Genomic DNA, 20,110 nt, shown 5'->3' on the forward strand with positions numbered 1-20,110 from the left:
TATATTTTGGCAGGTAGGGTCAATGAACTTGGGAGTTCAGGCTGCGCGTATTCGAGGTTTGCATGTGCGCACTAAATTGCGTGCTCTAGTTTCTGCTAGGGCGAGGCGCGCCGTGCAGCTGAGGGTTTATGACGTAACAAAGGCTTCTACAATATATTGGGAAATCGGGCGACTTTCAGTACACAATGCTATAAGTACGCATGGGTGGAAATTACTGGGGGACATTTCATGAAGCATTTTGTCCAACAACTTTGTCGGACAAATTTGCTGTCAGCCAATCAGATGCAAGAAATTCTGTAGCTTCTAAAGGCACTCAATCGTGGCGAGTGATTGTGCGGCACGGAGACGAACGCAACACGCTGCCTCCCCCATTCTGCATCAAATGTAGTTTGAATGAGAATAGCGCTGGCTCAATGGGTCAGTGAACAACACACTATTAAACCTACAAGAGCTCTATGCTACAAATCTCCTAACCCAAAATGGCTGTCCGAGCGAGCCACGAGAGCTTCCGAATGGATGCACACTCTCAGTGCGCATGCGCATGAAGAGAGGCCAAAAGAGCCACGCGTCTTCTGGCCTCTCTCCTCCAATCACCGCACCTCGCGGTGACAATGTTTGTGTATGATGCGTACACACACACACGTGCCTCAGTGGCAGCATTGTCCCACACGTTTATGGATATAGCACCGAGTCTGGCATTGCACAATTGCATGCACAAACTTCGGTCGTTCGGAGTTTACGTACCATAAGGGATGGCGATTGGCTGCCTTTAATCGCTTGTCAGACATAATATCTGACAAAAAGCTTCATGAAATGCCCCCCTGATATCAGCTCTAATGGAAGAACAAGATTAGGGGTGGAAAATGAGCTGCATACTTGGCGGAGGTCTGCGCTCTCAGAGTGCTTCTCTGGTTATCACTATCACTATTATCACCACCACCACCACCACCACCACCACCACCACCATCATCATCATCATCATCATCATCATCATCATCATCATCATCATCATCATCGTCATCATCGTCATCATCGTCTTCATCGTCGTCATTGTCATCATCATCATTATCAAAACCTAGGTCTGACACCTGCACGCCTATCATCACTTATACATCATACTGAGGGAAATATCTCATGCGGAGCACGCATGCACATCAATAGGGGCGGGGGAAAGATCCAAAATCGAAGGGGGGGGGGCTTTCATTTTTAACTGTTTTACTTCTTCTTCTTTTTTAGGCATAAAGAGATACTGTATTCAAGTTTTCAGGGAGCCTCCTGCAGAATACAGAGGACTTGGCAGCTGTGCACTCACAATGTGAGACGGTCCCACACACTTGGAAGGTTTATATCGTGACTGTTCATGTCCCTCTCATCCAACGTTAGCAACGTCACCTATCAAAGTTTAGAATGCTCCAAAAGTGGAATTTGGTGGGCACTGTACATACAGCTTGTGTGTTAGAGGTTCCCGCACACCCCAAGGTCACAGTGGCAGTTATGCCTCTCAGCCACTTTGGGCGTGGTCTCAGCGACCAGTAAGACCCGACTCAGAGGGACATGAGTCGAAGTGCTTCAGATGCACACCTTGGGCACTGCTTTGTGAATAAATTGGGTAGGAAACTCATTAAATCAGCAGGCAAACTCATTGAAATTTGAATTAGTCTGAGAGGAGTGTGGTCTAATGCTTCTGGTCAAAACTCACCCTGGGTAGGGGTCGGCCACATTGAAGCGCTTGCACAGTAGCTTGTCAGGATGCCATTCCAGTGAGTCACGGGTAAGCTGACCGAACATCTTCATTTCGGCTGCTTTGCTTTGGTCGTTTTCATCACCCTGTAACAAACCAAGAAGTGAAAACAGGGACTTTGACAAAGTTCAGGTAAAAGGTGTCTATCATTTCACTTTTTAATGGCTTTGGGGATATTTTTACCAAGGATACTTCACTAACAGTTTCAATTTGATGTAAGTCCATTCATAGATATTTCTTTACTCAGAAATGAGGACTACAATTGTAGCTTTGCAATCTTCAAATTAGTCAAGAAGAAAATATCAATTCAGTGATACTCACCCCTGACCTTTCCAATACCCCCCCCCCCCCCAACAAAAAGACAACAAAAAGAGAGTCCTCTTTTGCAGGCAGCAGCACAATTTTCAGGCTTATATGATATTTGATAAAAACAGTCAAAATCTCCTTCACTTCCTAGAATGATTCATTACACTTGTAACAAACCATAACGAACCAGCATGGGACACAGGACATCCCAACTTGATGATAGCTCAAATCTCTTCCCACAAACTCATGCTTTGCAATCCACAACCCATTCCTTAAAAATCAGTACTTATCAGGCTTTGAACCTACGACCTCCTGATCACTGGACAGGCGTCATCTCTACTAGAGATTCGCCCGAAAGCAAGTGTTGGTTCTAATCCTTAAAGCATGTAGCGGGTACTGCGTAATTATTCAAATTCACGAAATTCTTCCGTCGAGATGTTTTCATTGCAACTGATTGATGAATTCGTCATGCGCATGGCAGATTGTTGTTAGTGCACTTCCGTGCGAATGGCAGATTGTTGTTAGCGCACTTCCGTGCGCATGGCAGAATGTTGTTAACCCTATGCGCACTTCCACACCCTACCGACAATCTGTCATGCGCACTCCCACACTGTAACGACAATCTACCAGGCGCAAGGAAGCGCTGTAATGACAATCTGCCATGCGCACGACATATTGCCCTACATCAACGTAAATAAGCGCTGAATTGATCAGTGTTTTTACATAGTAGTAGCCATGACAAAAAAATCATGGGCGTACGTACTCGAGCAGGATTGGAACCTACGACCTCCTGATCACCGCACAGGCATCATCTCCACTAGACCACCGAGCTTTCGCCCAACAGCAAGTGTAGGTTCTAATCCTTATGGTATACGGATTATACGTACGCCTATGATTTCTTATCATGGCTACTACTTAACCCTAAAAAGACTGGGGGGGGCCTAAAAGGCCCCCCCCCCTCGACATTTCGCATGATTACTCTGCAACACGCAATGCTCTTGCCGCGATGCTCTATGACTTTTTTCTTTCGAGTTTCCCGCACATTTTGACACCAAATTTGTGACGCCCGGGGGTACGGTTCTGAAGTTACATAACTTTTAGTACATGCACGTGAGACCAAAAATGGCTCAAAAATGTGATTTTGTGTAAAAAGTCAATACAAATTGAGTTTTATCACATGGTTCATATAAATATGCTTATTTTTTCTCTCAATGGCTTAAATCAATTTGTTTTAGTAGTATTATGCTTCAAAAAGGGTCTGCCACAAATTTTGCTGAAAAAAACAACAAAAACAAAGAAATACATAAGAAATTCATAAAACAATAAAATAGATAAGAAATTAATTTTGATACCGAATTTTTTTTCAAGTACATTTGCTAAGAATGCCACAAAGAATATCTAGACCAAAAATGAGCACTTTTGGAGCTTTATTTACTGATTTAGATCAACAAGTCTGATTTCTTGCATAAATTAGCATAATTAATCAAAATAAAATAAAAGAAAACTATTTTGGAAAATTTAAATATACGACCTTGTAGATTACATCGCACACTACCATTGTGCAAATTTCCGCGGCGATCGCACGATCCACGGCCGTGATCAATTGATCCACGGCCATGATCAATTCAGTGCTTATTTACATCGATGCAGGGTAATTTGTCAATCAGTTGCAACTAGAACTATCACTCATTGTGATTAATATACCCCCACCCACAATTGAGGGAATTAGCTCAACCATGATTTTTTTTTACTTTTTAATGAAAAAAAAAATACTAATGCAATGCACTGTCCAACAGTAAATAAATGTATTGCTCACTGTTAGTCAAATGTCCCACATCTCAAGTCAAGTGCTCAAAAACTGAGTGAGCAAGATAAATAAACTGAAGATTTCTATGGTTTTTATTAAAAATTGTATAACCATGGCGCAACACAATGTTGGATATTAAGAAAAAAATGAAGTTTTGCACAACTATATATCATAGCCATCACATGTGCCAAATTTCAAGCCAAATGCTAACAGGATGAGGGGCTTAGTTGAATTCACAATATTAGTGTATCATTTTTTTTTGCACATCTAGGTAATGTAGAGGTAACATGTGCCAAATATGAAGCCAAAATGCTCTAAACATAGAGAGTTAGGATCTAATCGAAATGTTTGTATGATTTTCATTCAAAATGCACTGTTACCATGGCAACACATTGTTCAACAATGATGAAATACAAAGTTTGCATATCTCTGTACTACAATGGTTGCATGTGCCAAATTTCAAGCCAAATGCTCAAAGACTGAGGGAGTTACCTGAATCCACAATATTTTATATTGATTTTCATTCAAACTATGCTGTTACCATGGCAACACAATGATCAACAATGACGAAAGGTTAAGTTTGCACATCTACATAACATAGTGGTCAGGTGTGCCAAATTTCAGGCTAAATGCTCAAAGACTGAGGGAGTTGGCGGAATCCACATGCTTTTTGGTGAAAAATGTTGTTACCATGGCAACGCATTGTTTAACAATAATGACAGATTAAGTTTGAACATCTATATGCTATAGTAGTCACCTGTGCCAAATTTTAAGCCAAATGCTTAAAGACTTAGGGAGTTAACTGAATCCAAAATATTTTTGCATGATTTTCATTCAAAATATACTGTTACCATGGCAACACATTGATCAACAATGACCAAAGACAATGTATGCTCATCTACGTACTCTAGTGGTCACATATGCCAAATTTCAAGCTTAATGCTCAAAGACTGAGGTAGTTACCTGAATTCACAATATTTTTGTATGCATTTTAGTGAAAAGCTGCTGTTACCATGGCAACCCATTGTTCACCACTGACAAAAGATTAAGTTTGCACATCTATATGCTATAGTGGTTGCATGTGCCAAATTTCAAGCTAAATGCTCAAAGAGAGAGGGATTTAACTGAATCCACAATATTTTTTTTATGATTATGCCGTTACCATGGCAACGCATTGATCACCACTGACGAAAGATTACCTTTGCACATCTACGTACCGCAGTGGTAATGTGTGCCAAATTCTAGCTAAACGCTTAAAGACTAAAGAAAGTTAGCTGAATCCACAATATTTTTGTATGTTTTTTGGTTAAAAAAAGCTGTTACCATGGCAACGCATTGTTCATCACTGACGAAAGATTAAGTTTGCACATCTTTATACTATAGTGGTCATGTGTGCCAAATTTCAAGTCAAATGCTCTAAGACTGAGGGAGTTAACTGAATCCACAATATTTTCGTATGACTTTCATTCAAACTATGCTGTTACCATGGCAACACATAGATAAAAAATGACGAAAGAGTAAGTATGCACATCTACATACAATAGTGGTCACATGTGCCAATTTCTAAGCCAAATGCTTGAAAACTGAAGGAGTGAGGCTAATCCACACATTTTTGTATGATTGGTAAAAAAAATTCTGTTGCCATGGCAACAGATTCATCACCACACACATATGTGTTTTGCACAAATATACATTACATTGATCGTATATCCCAAATTCAAACTGAATTGCTACAAAACTAAGAGATTAGAGCAATCCACAACATTTTGTAAGATTTATATGAAAATCTTCCGTTGCCATGGCAACACATTATGAAATACTCGAGAAAAAGGTCTCTTGCACATCTGCCTGTGATAGCGGTCACACATGCCATATTTGAAGTTGATTGCTCAAAAATTGAGAAAGTTGTTTGATCCACAAGTTTTTAAGAAAATATGCCGTTGCCATGGCAACGCATTGTGCGATACTAATGAAAAAGGTGTCTTGCACATCTACCTTTGATAGCAGTCACACATGCCAAATTTGGGGTCAATTGCTCAAAAAATGAGAGAGGAGTTCGATCCACAACATTTTGCCAGATTTTTTAAAAATTTGCCGTTGCCATGGCAACTCATTATGCAATACTAACGAAAAAGGTGTCTTGCACATCTCCCTTTGATAGCAGTCAAACATGCTAAATTTGGGGATAATTGCTCAAAAAATGAGAGAGTAGTTCGATCCACAAGTTTTTACGAAAATATGCCGTTTCCATGGCAACGCATTATGCAATACTAACGAAAAAGGTGTCTTGCACATCTACCTTTGATAGCGGTCACACATGCCAAATTTGGGGTCAATTGCTCAAAAAATGAGAGAGGAGTTCGACCCACAAGATTTTGCAACGGACCGACCGCCCGACCGCCCGCCCGCCCGCCCGCCCGCCCGACCGACCGACCGACCGACCGACCGACCGACCGACCGACCGGCCACCCGACCTCAGGATGATTCCTATATACCCCCCCTACACACTATGTGTGGGAGGGGGTATAATGAAAACATCTCGACAGAAGAATTTAATGAATTTGAATAATCAGGCTTGCAGGGAAGAAAAAGAGAACAGCACAATAAGACTCACCCCAGTCTCTGCCTGCACCTCTACCGTGTCATCCGCATCGCTGTGCTTGGCGCTCACAAAGCGGGACGCCATCATGCCCGACATGGGGCGATAGAGGGCCGCCGCCCTAGCAAACTCCTCCTGCTCCTGCTGCCGTTCCCACTCCGTCCTGGAGTCTCCTGGAACCGATCCTGGAGGAATAAAACAGCTAGTGGTAAATCATAAGAGGACACTCTGACTGCCTCCAGTAAAATTCTGTGAAATCACACCACACTAAGCACTTCCGAGTTCCGTGATGTGGTAGAAAATTGTTATACATAAAGACGATATGAAACAACACCTAAAAAAGATTCTAGCTATCCAATTACCCAATTCCCATAACATGACATGCAATTAATAGCATCGCTGTTGAGCCTGTAATTCTTTTCTTACTTTGGATGAGAAAAAAAAACACATATTATTTAAAACATTGATTATTAAAACATACTAGCTTCTAGCTCTGCTCGTGTATGTTCCACATTTTGAATCCCATATTTTGATTATCTTTCAGCAGCAGCTGAATACTGTTTGATACACAAAAGATTTAATATTTTATTGACTGTATCAAGAAACTGCTGTAGAATTTTTTTTTTTCATCCTCATGACCTTAATTGGTGCCTAACCTCAACTCCAAGCATTCAAAGCATATCCAAGAACTATCTTACTTCGGGTTTTGAAAAACTTTTCAAATGAAGATACATGTTTAACATAACACAGTTTCATACAAAAAATAAAGAGAGAATAATGGGGATTAACATGAATAAACCACACACACACACACACACACACACACACACAAAGCAAAGCAAACTGACCTCGCTGCTGATACTTGAGGAAGGCCTCATACCGCTGCTGCTTCTCTGGATTCTTCTCAAAGGGCTTGAAGCTGGAGCCACTCCACCCCCCAGCTGATGCAATGGGAGCTCGAGGTGCTGACTCAACAGGAGCCTGCGGGGCTCCTCGGTCCCATCTGGACCCCCGCTTCTCTTCAGGTTTGGGTGACACCTTGGCAGGCGGCGCAGACTGATCCCTGAATGCCCTGATGCGGGCTAGGTCTTCACTGGGCAGTGCTTTATCCACTGGGGAATACCCTGGGATGACATAATTTTTTGAAAACAAAAAGGCATCACAATTTAATGATAGAACTATCAGCATGGCTTGGTTAATTCTGAAAGCTCTGGTTGATCTTTAAAAAATGATTCATGCATGTAATACAGTTGTATCTGACATTTGTCAGTTTCATAATAGTGCTAGTCTTTAAAAATACATCAGGTGGTTTTCAGCTGTTTTTTTTTTCCAAACAACATTCCACAACAGAGTTTCTGTAAATGTTTTCCAGTTACATAATCCTTGAATCTGTCTACAGCTGTGGCCTAACACTGACTTACGATGTCTGAAAATGGGATATGTTTGTCACACAAGGCCTAGCAACTGGGATACAGGCAAGAAGAAAATACCTCACTTTAAAGACATATGAAACAAGTCAGTTTTGAGTACAAAAACAACTGTGCAATAATCATTATATAATATTAGAGTCCCATGATTGAGATGGCCATCTCCAAAGTGGTATACAGTGCCAAACTGCACAACGTCATTTAAAAAAAAAAAAGTCCACAATAAATACACACTTGATTCCCAATTCGGATCAATTCCTTTCAATTCTTTCTATCAAAATCTGTCATTTTGGCTGCACTGATTTCACTGTAATCAATTTCTTTTTTGTTGTTGTTGACAGACTAACTTCCACTTCGGGCGAAGAAAAAACTTGCACAGACCTACTTGTTTTTTAACACCTCTTAAAGGTAAAACATAGATCCCATATGCCTGCAGAAACCATTGATATTTGGTATTAAAATGGGGATAAATGCATGACAATTGTGCGAAATAATGCATGAAAATTGTGCGAAATAATGCAGTGATAACACTATTTCAGTTCGGTAGCAACAAGAATGTGAAATATCAGCAAAAAAACATTGCAATCTCAGAGCATACCCAATCGTGTGTGCTTCGTAATGTCGTATAATTGATAACAAATTGGGCCACTGCAGTATCTACCAAACTTCTGCATGAGAGTGAATAGTGAGCAGCTTGGTACGTGTAAGTAATACTGTAGGGCACGATCAGTAACACATAATGTTCTACCTACCCACTACTGAACAGGGAGGTTCCTTCAGGAAGAAGAACTTGAGTACCTCAATTGTAATTGTTTTACAATTTCAATCTCAAAATATTCCAAAGCGACTCATTGTCTTGGCAAAGAGTTACAGCCAGATAAGTTTCTTGGTGGACTCTTTAAATGTATAGCAAGAAAGTTCTAATGGTAAACGATGAATTTTGAGCCCTAATGACAATCGTTTTAGCTTTAAAGGAGACCTCCGGATGATTTTTAGATCTCTTACATTTGATCGACTATAAAATAGTTATATCGAGGACAGAGTTTCAGAATTTATGATGATTGGGAAGAAGAGTAAGAATATTTTCAAAATTTATAACGAATTGCAATGAACAAGGATGATGACATGGCAGGGTCACCATAAGAATGCATGAGTTTGGGCTCAAGGAAGCAGAACAAAAGTAGAAGGCATGTGTAGATTATACACAGGTGAGCTCTTAAGCAAGCAGTATTGTAATGGAATTACTCAGCTCCATTTCTGAAATATGTGAGCCTCCTATGTCCTCATCCTTGTTCAGTGTAATTTGTTTAAGGTTTTTCAAAGTATTGTTTCTCTTCTTAAGAACCACAATAAATTGCACAAATCTATACATGGAGCTGTCGATCTATGTACAACATGATGTGAATTTATGAAAATCGTCTGGAATGTCCCATTAATCGATGCTTTGGACAGATGCAACAAAACTACAGAGGAAATCTTGACCATCACAGAGAGAGAGAAAGTCTCTCTGCCTCCTACCTGGTAATCTCTCCTCCCCCAGCATTGCTGCCCTCTGCTCAGCACTCAGGGTGAATCGACTGCTGCCGGACTGGGCACCCATCGCTGGACCAGGCACAGCGGGCGCGGTGGACCTGAACTGGTGGAAGGGGCGGAAGTCCCTCGGCAGAGCGGGGGGATGAAACACCTTCCAAGGAGGAGATATGGATATAATAATGAATGAATGACAACTTAATCACAACTTAGCTGGTAGCATGCGAGAATATTGGGTGTAGTCATATTGATAATTGCAATCAAAGAAGGATCAAAGATTATTGCAATCACTGAAATACAAGTTGGAAAATCTCCCTTCTGGGTGGAAAAGATCCCTCCTAAATCATTTGCGTGTGTTTTAATAATCGACAAACGGGGCCTGAGCCTTGACCGTGGCAGAATCTTTGTCAGAGGCAAGTAGCTCGCCACTAGTGGGTATGCAGTTTTTGGCAGCCTTCTTTTTTTTTGTGGCTATTTAGTTTATAGGTAGAAAGAGCATGCTAAAGATCAACAACATAATGCTATGACAAGCATGATATTAAAGTAAGTATTGGATTAGGAATCTGACAAAATTCATAGATTATACATGTTACAAATCAGTAGTCATAAGTATTCTCTTTGGTCCAAGGAATGAAATTATCCCAGGAATTTAATTATCATGACACAAAAAAATGCAGCGTACATTGTAGTACTGACAACAATGTGAGTGAAATAACACCAACTAAAAGATGAAATGAAATGCAAGTAAGTCCCACTGCTATTTCTACATTCACATTGGTAATCATACCACTAGGGTACTTTTCAGACTGACAATTACAGAGAAACATATTCCTCTTCCCCATGACATTCTAAGTACTAAATTACTGTAATAGCTGACAAAGCACATGCTGGTACAAAACCTTAAAATGGAAACTAGTGAACAAGACTTACCTTTGGTGTGAGCTTCTTTTTTGAAGCTGCCTTGAAGCCATCCAGAACATCATCACTCCCTAGAAAATTTGGAAGAATTCAAACATTAAGCAAGCACATAGATATTTCTTGTAATGCTAGCGTCTACACACTGAAGGATGCAGCATCCATGGAGATAGACATGACGACAAGGACGACAATGGAACTGTGATACCCATGTCTTGCCCGTGCTCCACAGGTGAGTCAAAAATGGGCCCTTAATCTCCCCCCCCCCCTCAAAAAAAAAAAAATGAATGAATTAAAAGCAGCAGGGTTCCCAAGAGGGAACTGCTGGATTCACACTGAACAAACTTAGAAACTTAAAACTTCAGTTTTTAATAACTTATTCAGAGCACTAACTTAGTTCTATCACTTCTGGTTCTAGAGAAAAAGATTGTTAGAAGTACTTCATTTGGGGGGTTAGGGGTCCCAGGGGGAATGGCTGCAATACATGTATCTCACTTGAGCCTTTCGCTGAAACAATGTTTCATTTTCTGTCAAGCTATAATGACAATTTTACTGCAGCGGATGTTCCGCTTTGCATCATTCCTTGATGTCGACTAGAACAAGGAGATGTTAATGTTAAACTTAAAGAAAGAGGGATGTGATAGAGTATTATATCACCTGTGTGATGTGTGGGAGGCCCTGTCCAGCCATACAGCTGTCTGCTAGCCTCCTCCTCTCCCCCCAAGACGCGGTCGTAATTTGACAGCCGATCAGAGGAGTAGATTTCATCATCTTCCTCTTCAAATGCTCCGATGCCAAACGCCTGGTGAGAAGAAAAAATTGGAAAATTGCAGACATCTTTAATACTAGAATGTCTTGTGAACAAACGTTACGGCACTATGTGGAGCCAAAGAGCAGAAAAGGTGTATATTACGCAATCTAAACTTACCTGGAATACTTCAGTCACTTCAACTAAATACCTCATTCCAGAAATGTTCAAGACATGAGGACATAGGTTTTGGAGTGAAAACATAGTTCTGGTCAGGATTTGAGAACCTGTCTGGCACCATTTCATATTTGCTTGCAATATATCGAAAGAGTCTACCAAGAAACTTACCTGGCTGATAAGATTTGCCGGTATAAGTTGTTTTGGAGTATTTTGAGATCAAAAGTGTGGTCGGTATACCGACTTTTCTTCCAGAAGGATTCAGGTTAACTCAGTCTCAGGTAAAACTCATCCCTATTCCAAATAATTTACACGCAGTTCACGACTGCCATATTCTATACATAGGCGCTTCATAGGCGCACATCAATTTTGCCTCCACACCAAATGGGTTCTTTGATGTGTATGTGCAAAGTCAATTTTGTAAAAATTGTATCAACTCAGCCAATAACTGCCACCAGCCAGAACGCGAAGCACTCCCATAGTACAACACTCTACAATCCAGAGGGACAACTCAGCCCCGCCGTCAAAGTGAGGCCGAGTTGTCCCCAAGTCTGAGCTAGCATGACCCTGATCGGGTAAGTTCTGAGATTGCGACTCCCGCAAACCTTTTTGGTTAATATTTCACATTTTCGTTGTGACCCAATGAATATCTTGTTATTATTCAGCATTATTCCACACATTTTCAAGGCATACTTGTACATTTGGAGCGTAATTTGACAATTTTTAGCAGGCGTACCAGGACTATGTTTTGGTTTTAAAGACAGTGTTTACATACTGTATATGTCACCTTGTCACCTGCATCAACCCTGTCATGACTACATATTGTAATTGCAATTATTTTTTTCACCATTGCCATCACCATCATAGTTTTTTCATCATCATAGTGATCAATACTGACATCCTAACCATTCTTCTTATGATGATTATCACTTATGATGATTATCATCATAACCGCTATTATATTTTGGATCAAAAATTTGTCTTCCATTGATTGGTTAAAAGAGCTTCACGTGATTATAGGTATTTTGAACTATTTCAGAGTGTTGGTGTGTTTCACACTCCATGAAGTACTATTTGCAAAATGACGTCACTTTTATGACGACATTTTGCAAATAGTATACTATTTGCAAAATGATGTCACAATCACCCTTCTTTACAATCAAGTGTACCCTTTGCCTAGTTTCGAATTTCTTGGTCAAACTATGGGCCACGGTGACTCCAAACTAGTACTATTCACTTCGGGGCTGCGCCCCTCAGTGAATAGTACTAGTTTGGAGTCACCTCTGCCCATAGTTTTAACAAGAAACTCTCAAGGCCAAGTATATTTGTATACTATTACTACTATTAATGATATTACTACCATTTCAACTTCTACTAGTTAGAAAGCTTGGCCATAGAGAAAGGTGACAACCATTCCGGTGTAAAAATTCTACAGTTCTTGACATATTGTACATATTACGTCATTGATACACAAGGCATGTGAAGGAAAAATGTAATTTCTAACATAAATCATTATAATCGGGACATCTGTGCTGATTGTTCTGATGGGTGAGGATATCAGCCCATCAGCAACCTAGTAAGAGTAAATAGTTACAGGATAGACATCTAAGAGGCAAGACATTCAGAATGATATGGTTGGTATTCAAAGGTGAATTACTATTTTCTTGTCTTCTTGAATTTCTGCCACTTGTCTTCCATTATTTGGAATCTACTTGCAATATATCTAAAGGCTCTTCCAAAAGACAAGTCTGACTGACTTGACTTGACAGGATAATGCGTTGTTTGGGAGTAATTTGTGATCAAATGTATACAATAATTGCAGTTGTAAAAACTTATATTCCTGGAGCGCCCTCCTCTTTTAACAGTGGCTAGGGTAGAACACTACTAGTATGTAATGATCAAATAATGTCCTAGCAGTGGTACTGAATAGCACGCAGTTTAAACTGCACGCAATTCACCCCCATACAATGGATACTGCTATGGCCCAATATATTGCTATTGATGTAATCAAATATGAAATATCAGGTAGGCCTACATACGGTATAGCAACCACGTTAAGGTATGCTCGGAGATTCCAACACTTCTGACGTACCTTTTTAGATAATATTCTCATTTTTGTATTTTTTAAACTTCCCAAATGACATCGTGCTATCAAAGCATTATTTCACATATGCATATGTCTCCAATTTAGAATAATATACAACAGTTTCTGCAGACGAATGAGAATTATGCTTTGCCTTTAAGACAATAGTTTGACTCACATGGCCCTTGATTCCCTGCCTCCTGTTCCGAGACGTCACAGGTTCGTCGAACAGTGTCACATGACCACCGAGGACGGACTTGGAGGAGTCCATGCCATGGTAACCGATGCCGTGCACATCATCCTTGAGGGCAAAGATGAAGTCCTGGATGTCATCAGGCGCAAACAGGAACCCCCTCATGAAGTCTTCCTCATCCTCATCTTCATCTTCATCATCTTCACTGCCACTTGGACCATCGCTGTCTCCAGCTTTGTTGCCGCTGTCATCATCCTCCTCCTCACCTGTGACTGGTGGTCGAGCACAGCCATATACCTTGCCCTTTCCTGTAAGGTTTTACAAAATATTTGTGTATCACTACAAGTTTCTACTGATCATGATTCTTAGGATCTTTGCTTTATAAGATGGAACTTAGTCTAAATCTTAAACCAACTCAAGAACCTGCAGTAAAACAATTACAGGTACCCTGTACATATACTGACTTCTAAGGAGTGCATATAAGGAGTTCTACACCTGAATGCCTACTGTATAAGCTGTTATATTTGTGTACAGATATTCTCATAAACTAGAAGGTCACAGACATTTTCGCGAGATGTTGTTTACGCGAGTTGACACCAACGCTATCTTACGGTACATGCATTGTAACCCTAGTGTACATGTATGGCGACACTTTCTCATGTTGTTAAATTCACGATCCAACTGTGATTCGCGAAATTTGCAAAAATTAAACCCTCACGAAAATAACCGCTTATACAGTATATCACCAGTAAGTGCCATGAACCAGAATACACATATAATGCATGTCATGCCTCACCTTTCTTCTTCCTCTTCTTTCTTCTCTCAATTTTTGGTCCGATCCCTTGTCCTGGTTTCCAGCCCATTTTGCGTAGTAGCTTCATCCCGATGGTGTCACTGCATGACCAAAAGAACATGAAACATTAACTTATTGTGTTTTCTTCCACTGCATTATGTTGTGATGATGTGATCAGCAATCAGGATCTATGGGAAAGGACAAGCCAGCAGCCCACAGAACAGGAAATATGATGAGATGATGTGGTGATGACTAGGTTACGAGTAAACCCTCCAAAAACCAACTCAAAATATCATCAGGGCAGCACTCAGCTAAAACCCACAGGGCAAAAGGAAAGTTTTTTTTTGAATTTTTATTATCATTATTTTTATTATCATTATTATTATTATTATTTTCACGTGGAGAGCAGTGCAGAGACTGGCATAGGTCCTGCCAGGCAGTAGAAATCTTGGTGGTGGACCGTGTCTCAAGAGGGATAACAGAAGCCTTATAGAGAGCTATATGTAGCTCAATATCACTGATAATCATATCAAAGAATTGATATTATCTGTAAGAATCGATATTTACTGTACTACTTATAACCCACTGAGGATGGACTGATTTTACTACAAGATGCATTTCCCATAGACACTTGACCGAGTATACTTGGGACTAGTCTTCAACAGGTTAACAGTTAGAATCTAAAGTTGTTTGTAGAAACATTTGTGTGAGTGCACGGGTGCATAGGTGTGGTTGAGTGTATGTGTGTGTGTGTGTGTGTGTGTGTGTGTGTGTGTGTGTGTGTGTGTGAGTGAAACAGCTCATCCTGATATTCATAAAAACACAGGGTTGCACACTAACCCATTTTCTCTACTGGTCCAACCTGTCCGTCAGACCAGTACAAGTAGGTACCCAGTTTTTCCATTTTTTCACTGGTCCATTCCTGATAAAGTTACTAGTCTGACAGTAATTTTTACTGGTCAGGGACCGTCAGACCAGTGCCAGTGTGCAGCCTTGCATAGAGATTGTGTGTAAGCATACCATCCCCTCTAGCAAGAGGCAAAACACTCTGTCCCTCGGATAGGACATAAAATGGAGGTCCCGTGTGGGAGAGAGTAAGAACTCATGCACGTAAAAGATCCCGCTTCATTCATTCATCGCAAAGAGCAGGGTTTTTAACCCAGTGAAGTGGTCCCAACTCACATCCAACTGGACCCCATGGTCCCATAGCTGAATATGGGCTATCCAGCCATCTTCTCAGATGGAAATGAACAAACAAACAAACAAACAAACAGACAAACAAACAAACAAACAAACAAACAAACAAACAAACAAACAAACAAACAAACAAACAAACAAACAAACAAACAAACAAATCTGCTCTGCTCTGCTCACTCTGCAGGTTTGATGAGGTCCTGGATCCTGCCGTCATCTGGGATGATGGTGGAGCCAGGCGAGGGGCCAGGTCTCTTCCTCGCTCCACTCTCATCTCCTGCAAACTTAGCAGTGGTCACTACCTTGCGAGGAGCTATCCCAAACTCCCCCATGTCCTGTGAAAACATATATGAGAGTTTGATACATTATGAAATGTTTCATTAATCATTCCATGATAAAGATTATTGTAATGTGCAAACAAAAAGGGATGTACATCAAAGAAAGCATCAATAGCTGACCTATCATTAGTCAACCCCTACTTTGTATTGCTTTTATTTGAGTATCAATATTACTGTTGGGTATCAAATGCCAGAATTGATATCAAAGACTGCTTATAATTTCTTCAAGATTCATTTGCAATGAATTAGAATATCACAGTCTACAACCAGGGCCCCATTTCATAAAAGATGTTAGGATGGCAACTCTTGCTGGAATGACAATTTCCAATAGCAACAGCCAATCAGGAAGCTGGATTCTTGTCATTACCATGACAATTGCCATTTCAGCAAGAGTTGCTATCATATCAAGTTTTTATGAAATGGGGCCCAGATTGACCTGTCGATGCCCATGAGCAACAAGAAATATGGCATCGCTTCTTTGAGCCAGAATTCACTGAAACTTTTGAAGAAGAGAAGACACACATTCTGCATTTGTACTAATACCATGGGGATGAAATCATAATTAGTCCACGATGCACACTATAGTTCATGATACTTTAGCAAAAATGCTAAAAAAAGCAAAAAGTTAATACAGGTTTTCAATCAATATCTTGTCCAACTCACATCTACATCCATGAAATCCTCTGCACGCTGGGCCTGCTTCTCTGCTCGTTTCTCTCGAGTTGACACAAATGTCAATGGAGTGAAACCTGCAGCATGAAAACAATGATTAAACTCTTATGCTGTAAAGAAATGATAGAGCTTCTACACTGTCTATTCCATATATTTACATTTCCAGCAAGCATATGGTAATGATCTACTTTTAAAGTGCAGTTACCAAATACGGTGACACCACATTTGCTCCGGCGAAAATTACTCTGGACTTATTTCCTCCATGGACTTAGGGTTAAGATTAGGGCTGTGATAGGGTTTTACCATAGATTTAATTTAATGTAAGCATTAGGATTAGGGTTAGATTTATGTTTTTGGGTAGAATTTATGTTTGGTTTAGCACACAGATACTTCATAGGAGCAACTGTCGCAGAAGCACATGTCATGGAACCACCAAATACTACTTCTTAATAAGGTGCATTTAAACAGACTACAAGAAATAACAACATTGTAATTCTTCTAAGACAGGAACCAACTTGCTGTATGAAATTCCCTATTTCATGCATGCCTGAATGGAACAGGAAGCTACATGAATTAATCCCTTGTGTGCCAATGAGTCGAATGGGAACAAATTTCACACACGAACCAATGGAGAGGAAATGGAGATGGCACACAGAGGGTTAAACAAGTATGAAAAGAAGTCATCAAATACTGTATACGCCGAATATTTCACAAGGTTTTTATTTTCGCGAATTTCGCGAGTCAGGTGCTATTCGCGAAATTAAAGACACACGAAAATATCGACTCTGATCCCGATGTGAATGTGACGTAAGCGTGTACACTTCTCCGTTCAATACAGGCATCCATGATCACGAATTTCACCACTTCCAAAATTGTCGGGAAGTCCTGATTCGCGAAAATTTAGACTCGCGAAATATATGGCGTATACAGTACTACCTATTGTAAATCAATCACAAAATTGTGCACTGTATTGCATTGTGCAAAAACCCAGCCCCACACTTCCACACATATTTGACAAGTGGTAGGGACAGTGTGCATCCATGATTACGTTAACAAGGGTAGGGTAGTGTAGAGCTGTCTGGCAAAAAGAAGTGGGGGCAGTCATGAAAAACAATTTCCCAATGTACCAATACTTGCACAATGAAACGTGTTCAAGCAGAAAAGCCACCACAAACTCACCTTCTTTGGACCCAACAGTGTTGAAGAAGCCAGCTGAGAAGCCCCCTGTGAAGGCGCCATGGAACCGCTGACGACCCTGCCGGTCTCGCACCACCTGGTCCTTGACTGCAATGGGCTTTGGGAGAGGCTCATCTGTGGGTGAAGACAAAGAGACATCAAGGGTAAAAATGTCACAAGTCGGGCATACTGTAATAGGGCCCCATCTTTGCTTTTATGGCTATTTGCATCTACTACACTGGTCTACAGATGACTAATGTAAACAAACATGGAGCTTAATCAAGCAACTGTAGAGTTACAGTATACAATTATAGTGCATTAATGATTTGTATCACTATGTGTGTAACCAAGTGTAAATTTAATAGTAAACACAGATTCTGGATCATGTCTACTAACCATACTGCATAGTGTTCAAGTAACTGGGGATGTCTGTAAGTAGGAAAAACATATCAACTAGGAACAGATTTTTTTTTAAAGAAGTATGAAATTCAGGACTTTCAGTCCACTAGTTATGTTGAGAGTCGAATAAAACACATTTTAGAAAAAAACCAACATTTTCAGGCCTTTAAAAGTGGCGATTTTCAGTATGTTACTATATTTGTTCTTTGGGGCTGAGGAGTACAGAATTTTCCCCAAAGCGTGAGCACCATAGGTTCTGTATACATCTAGGAAGAGTTACACACTGACCATTTTTGCGTGTAGTGCTTCCTTTACCCTTTAGACAGGAGAAGGGATGCAGGGTACAGTATATAGGGTAGTCCAAGTCTGTCCAGGTTGTCAGTCCATCTGTCTCTTTGTCTCTTATTTGCCTTTAAAGTGAACTTTCTGTAGGTGCTACAGTGTAGTCGGTATATGCATGCACGTCTTGGAAGGTGTGCTGCCTGTTCACCTGTGTTGGCGCACATGCCGCTTTAATACCGGATTATGCCACCAAATGGCCAAGCATCAATGTCTGCGTGGCAACAGACAGTGCTATGCACCAGTAATATAAACATACGTACCACTGCGCCAGTATTGGCTTTTCTATAGCTGATGACAGATACATCATAGCCAACTGAGCAAGCCACACCGAGCGCAGAGCAAAGAATTTGACCTTGGTTTACTATACTCCCACTGGGCCTCTGGATAATCACCAGTAAGATGACAATCTCTCAAAGAAAAACAGATCTTCATAATTGTCCAAACTTTTGACGCTGCAGTTTGCCAGAGTGCTGAATTCTGGGAATTTCTGGCAAAACTGTATACCCTTAGAATAGACATGTAGTTAGCATTTTTCAATATCCATGTATTATATTGTCTGGTATTCTGGCTGCTGTAAATTACGCTGTCTGGCAACCCCAGTCTTTCTGTCAACATCCATGCGAACTTTCTTTGAGCGCCAACACGACAAGTGCGCACTACATTCTTCGCCTTTGTCATCGTGCCGATGTACGCGTAACTTGCATTCCAACAGTAGTCGGATTTCCATACACACACCTCTTGTTTTGTTGTCATGGGCACGAACTACCAATTAGTTGCGAGCTGTGCATTTTCACCAGCCAATTACAACATTTTAAGCTCCTGTCCATGACGATTTTCTTCCGACCACGCTGTCCCACATTCCATGCTTCCTCACTTCACGATTAGCTTTCACCCAGAGAACTTCCTAATCGTCGGAGTCACTCCGTCCGTACGTTACATTTCTTCCCACGTCTTGTCTCGCGGACGATACCTCGCGCCGTGGACTGTCATACGGATTATTATACTCAATACGGATTATACACCTTCTACTTCGCGATCTTTGCTGCCTCTTCGCTGAATCCTACATCGCGATTCATATTACACTTTTATACTACATCTGGGGATTTTTCATCGCTACATTTACCGCGATATACGTCTCGTGACATCGCTGCTTTGGTCCTGTTAGCGTGCTGTCGGTGGTGTGCAGACTCTTCCAGGTACCTCGCAGTTTCTCTACCCAGCACTCCAGCGGTGGACATACTCTCGCTTGTGCTAGCCGCGACACTCGGAGGCTATTCCACGCGGTCGCTGGATCTTTTGTATATATTTCTATGGGACACTGTCGTCTTCGGACACCCAGTGCATTTCGGAGTTCGTCCATATTATATCATATTATTTTCGGAAGTGCAATATCAGGACACTGTCCACCTCATCAGGTGCCCTAGTGATTTCTACTTTTGTCACGGTCGTCTACCACTCCTGCCGGCGGTGCCCTTAGCTCTACGCTCCCGTTAGCCATTTGGTGACTAGGTATTTCATCTTAGGCCCATACAATTACACCTACAGAAATAACCAAAACACATGGAGGTCAGATGGAGGGAGACAGAGACGCACTTTCAGGAAAGTACAGCGACATTGCACATTACGACTCTTGATTCTTCAAGCTGGTGATGTGTATCCTAATCCCGGCC

General features: G+C 40.9%; 1 protein-coding gene across 1 annotated transcript in view; it reads right to left on the reverse strand.

The window, feature by feature from the left end:
- LOC139721456 (G patch domain-containing protein 1-like) overlaps positions 1-20,110 on the reverse strand; it is a 120,652-nt gene that overhangs the window by 83,957 nt on the left and 16,585 nt on the right. The window contains exons 2-12 of the mRNA XM_071632773.1: positions 17,703-17,834; positions 16,515-16,600; positions 15,694-15,848; positions 14,323-14,420; positions 13,512-13,834; positions 10,983-11,127; positions 10,341-10,399; positions 9,399-9,564; positions 7,302-7,577; positions 6,469-6,638; positions 1,700-1,827 (exon numbers count right to left, since the gene is read on the reverse strand). Coding sequence (XP_071488874.1) covers positions 1,700-1,827; positions 6,469-6,638; positions 7,302-7,577; positions 9,399-9,564; positions 10,341-10,399; positions 10,983-11,127; positions 13,512-13,834; positions 14,323-14,420; positions 15,694-15,848; positions 16,515-16,600; positions 17,703-17,834 — 1,738 coding nt within the window. The remainder of the gene's footprint in view (positions 1-1,699; positions 1,828-6,468; positions 6,639-7,301; positions 7,578-9,398; positions 9,565-10,340; positions 10,400-10,982; positions 11,128-13,511; positions 13,835-14,322; positions 14,421-15,693; positions 15,849-16,514; positions 16,601-17,702; positions 17,835-20,110) is intronic.

Source organism: Diadema antillarum, unplaced genomic scaffold, assembly GCF_040938485.1.
Source record: "Diadema antillarum isolate AM-2024a unplaced genomic scaffold, OU_Dant_1.0 scf00000143, whole genome shotgun sequence".
Lineage (NCBI taxonomy): Eukaryota > Metazoa > Echinodermata > Echinoidea > Diadematoida > Diadematidae > Diadema > Diadema antillarum.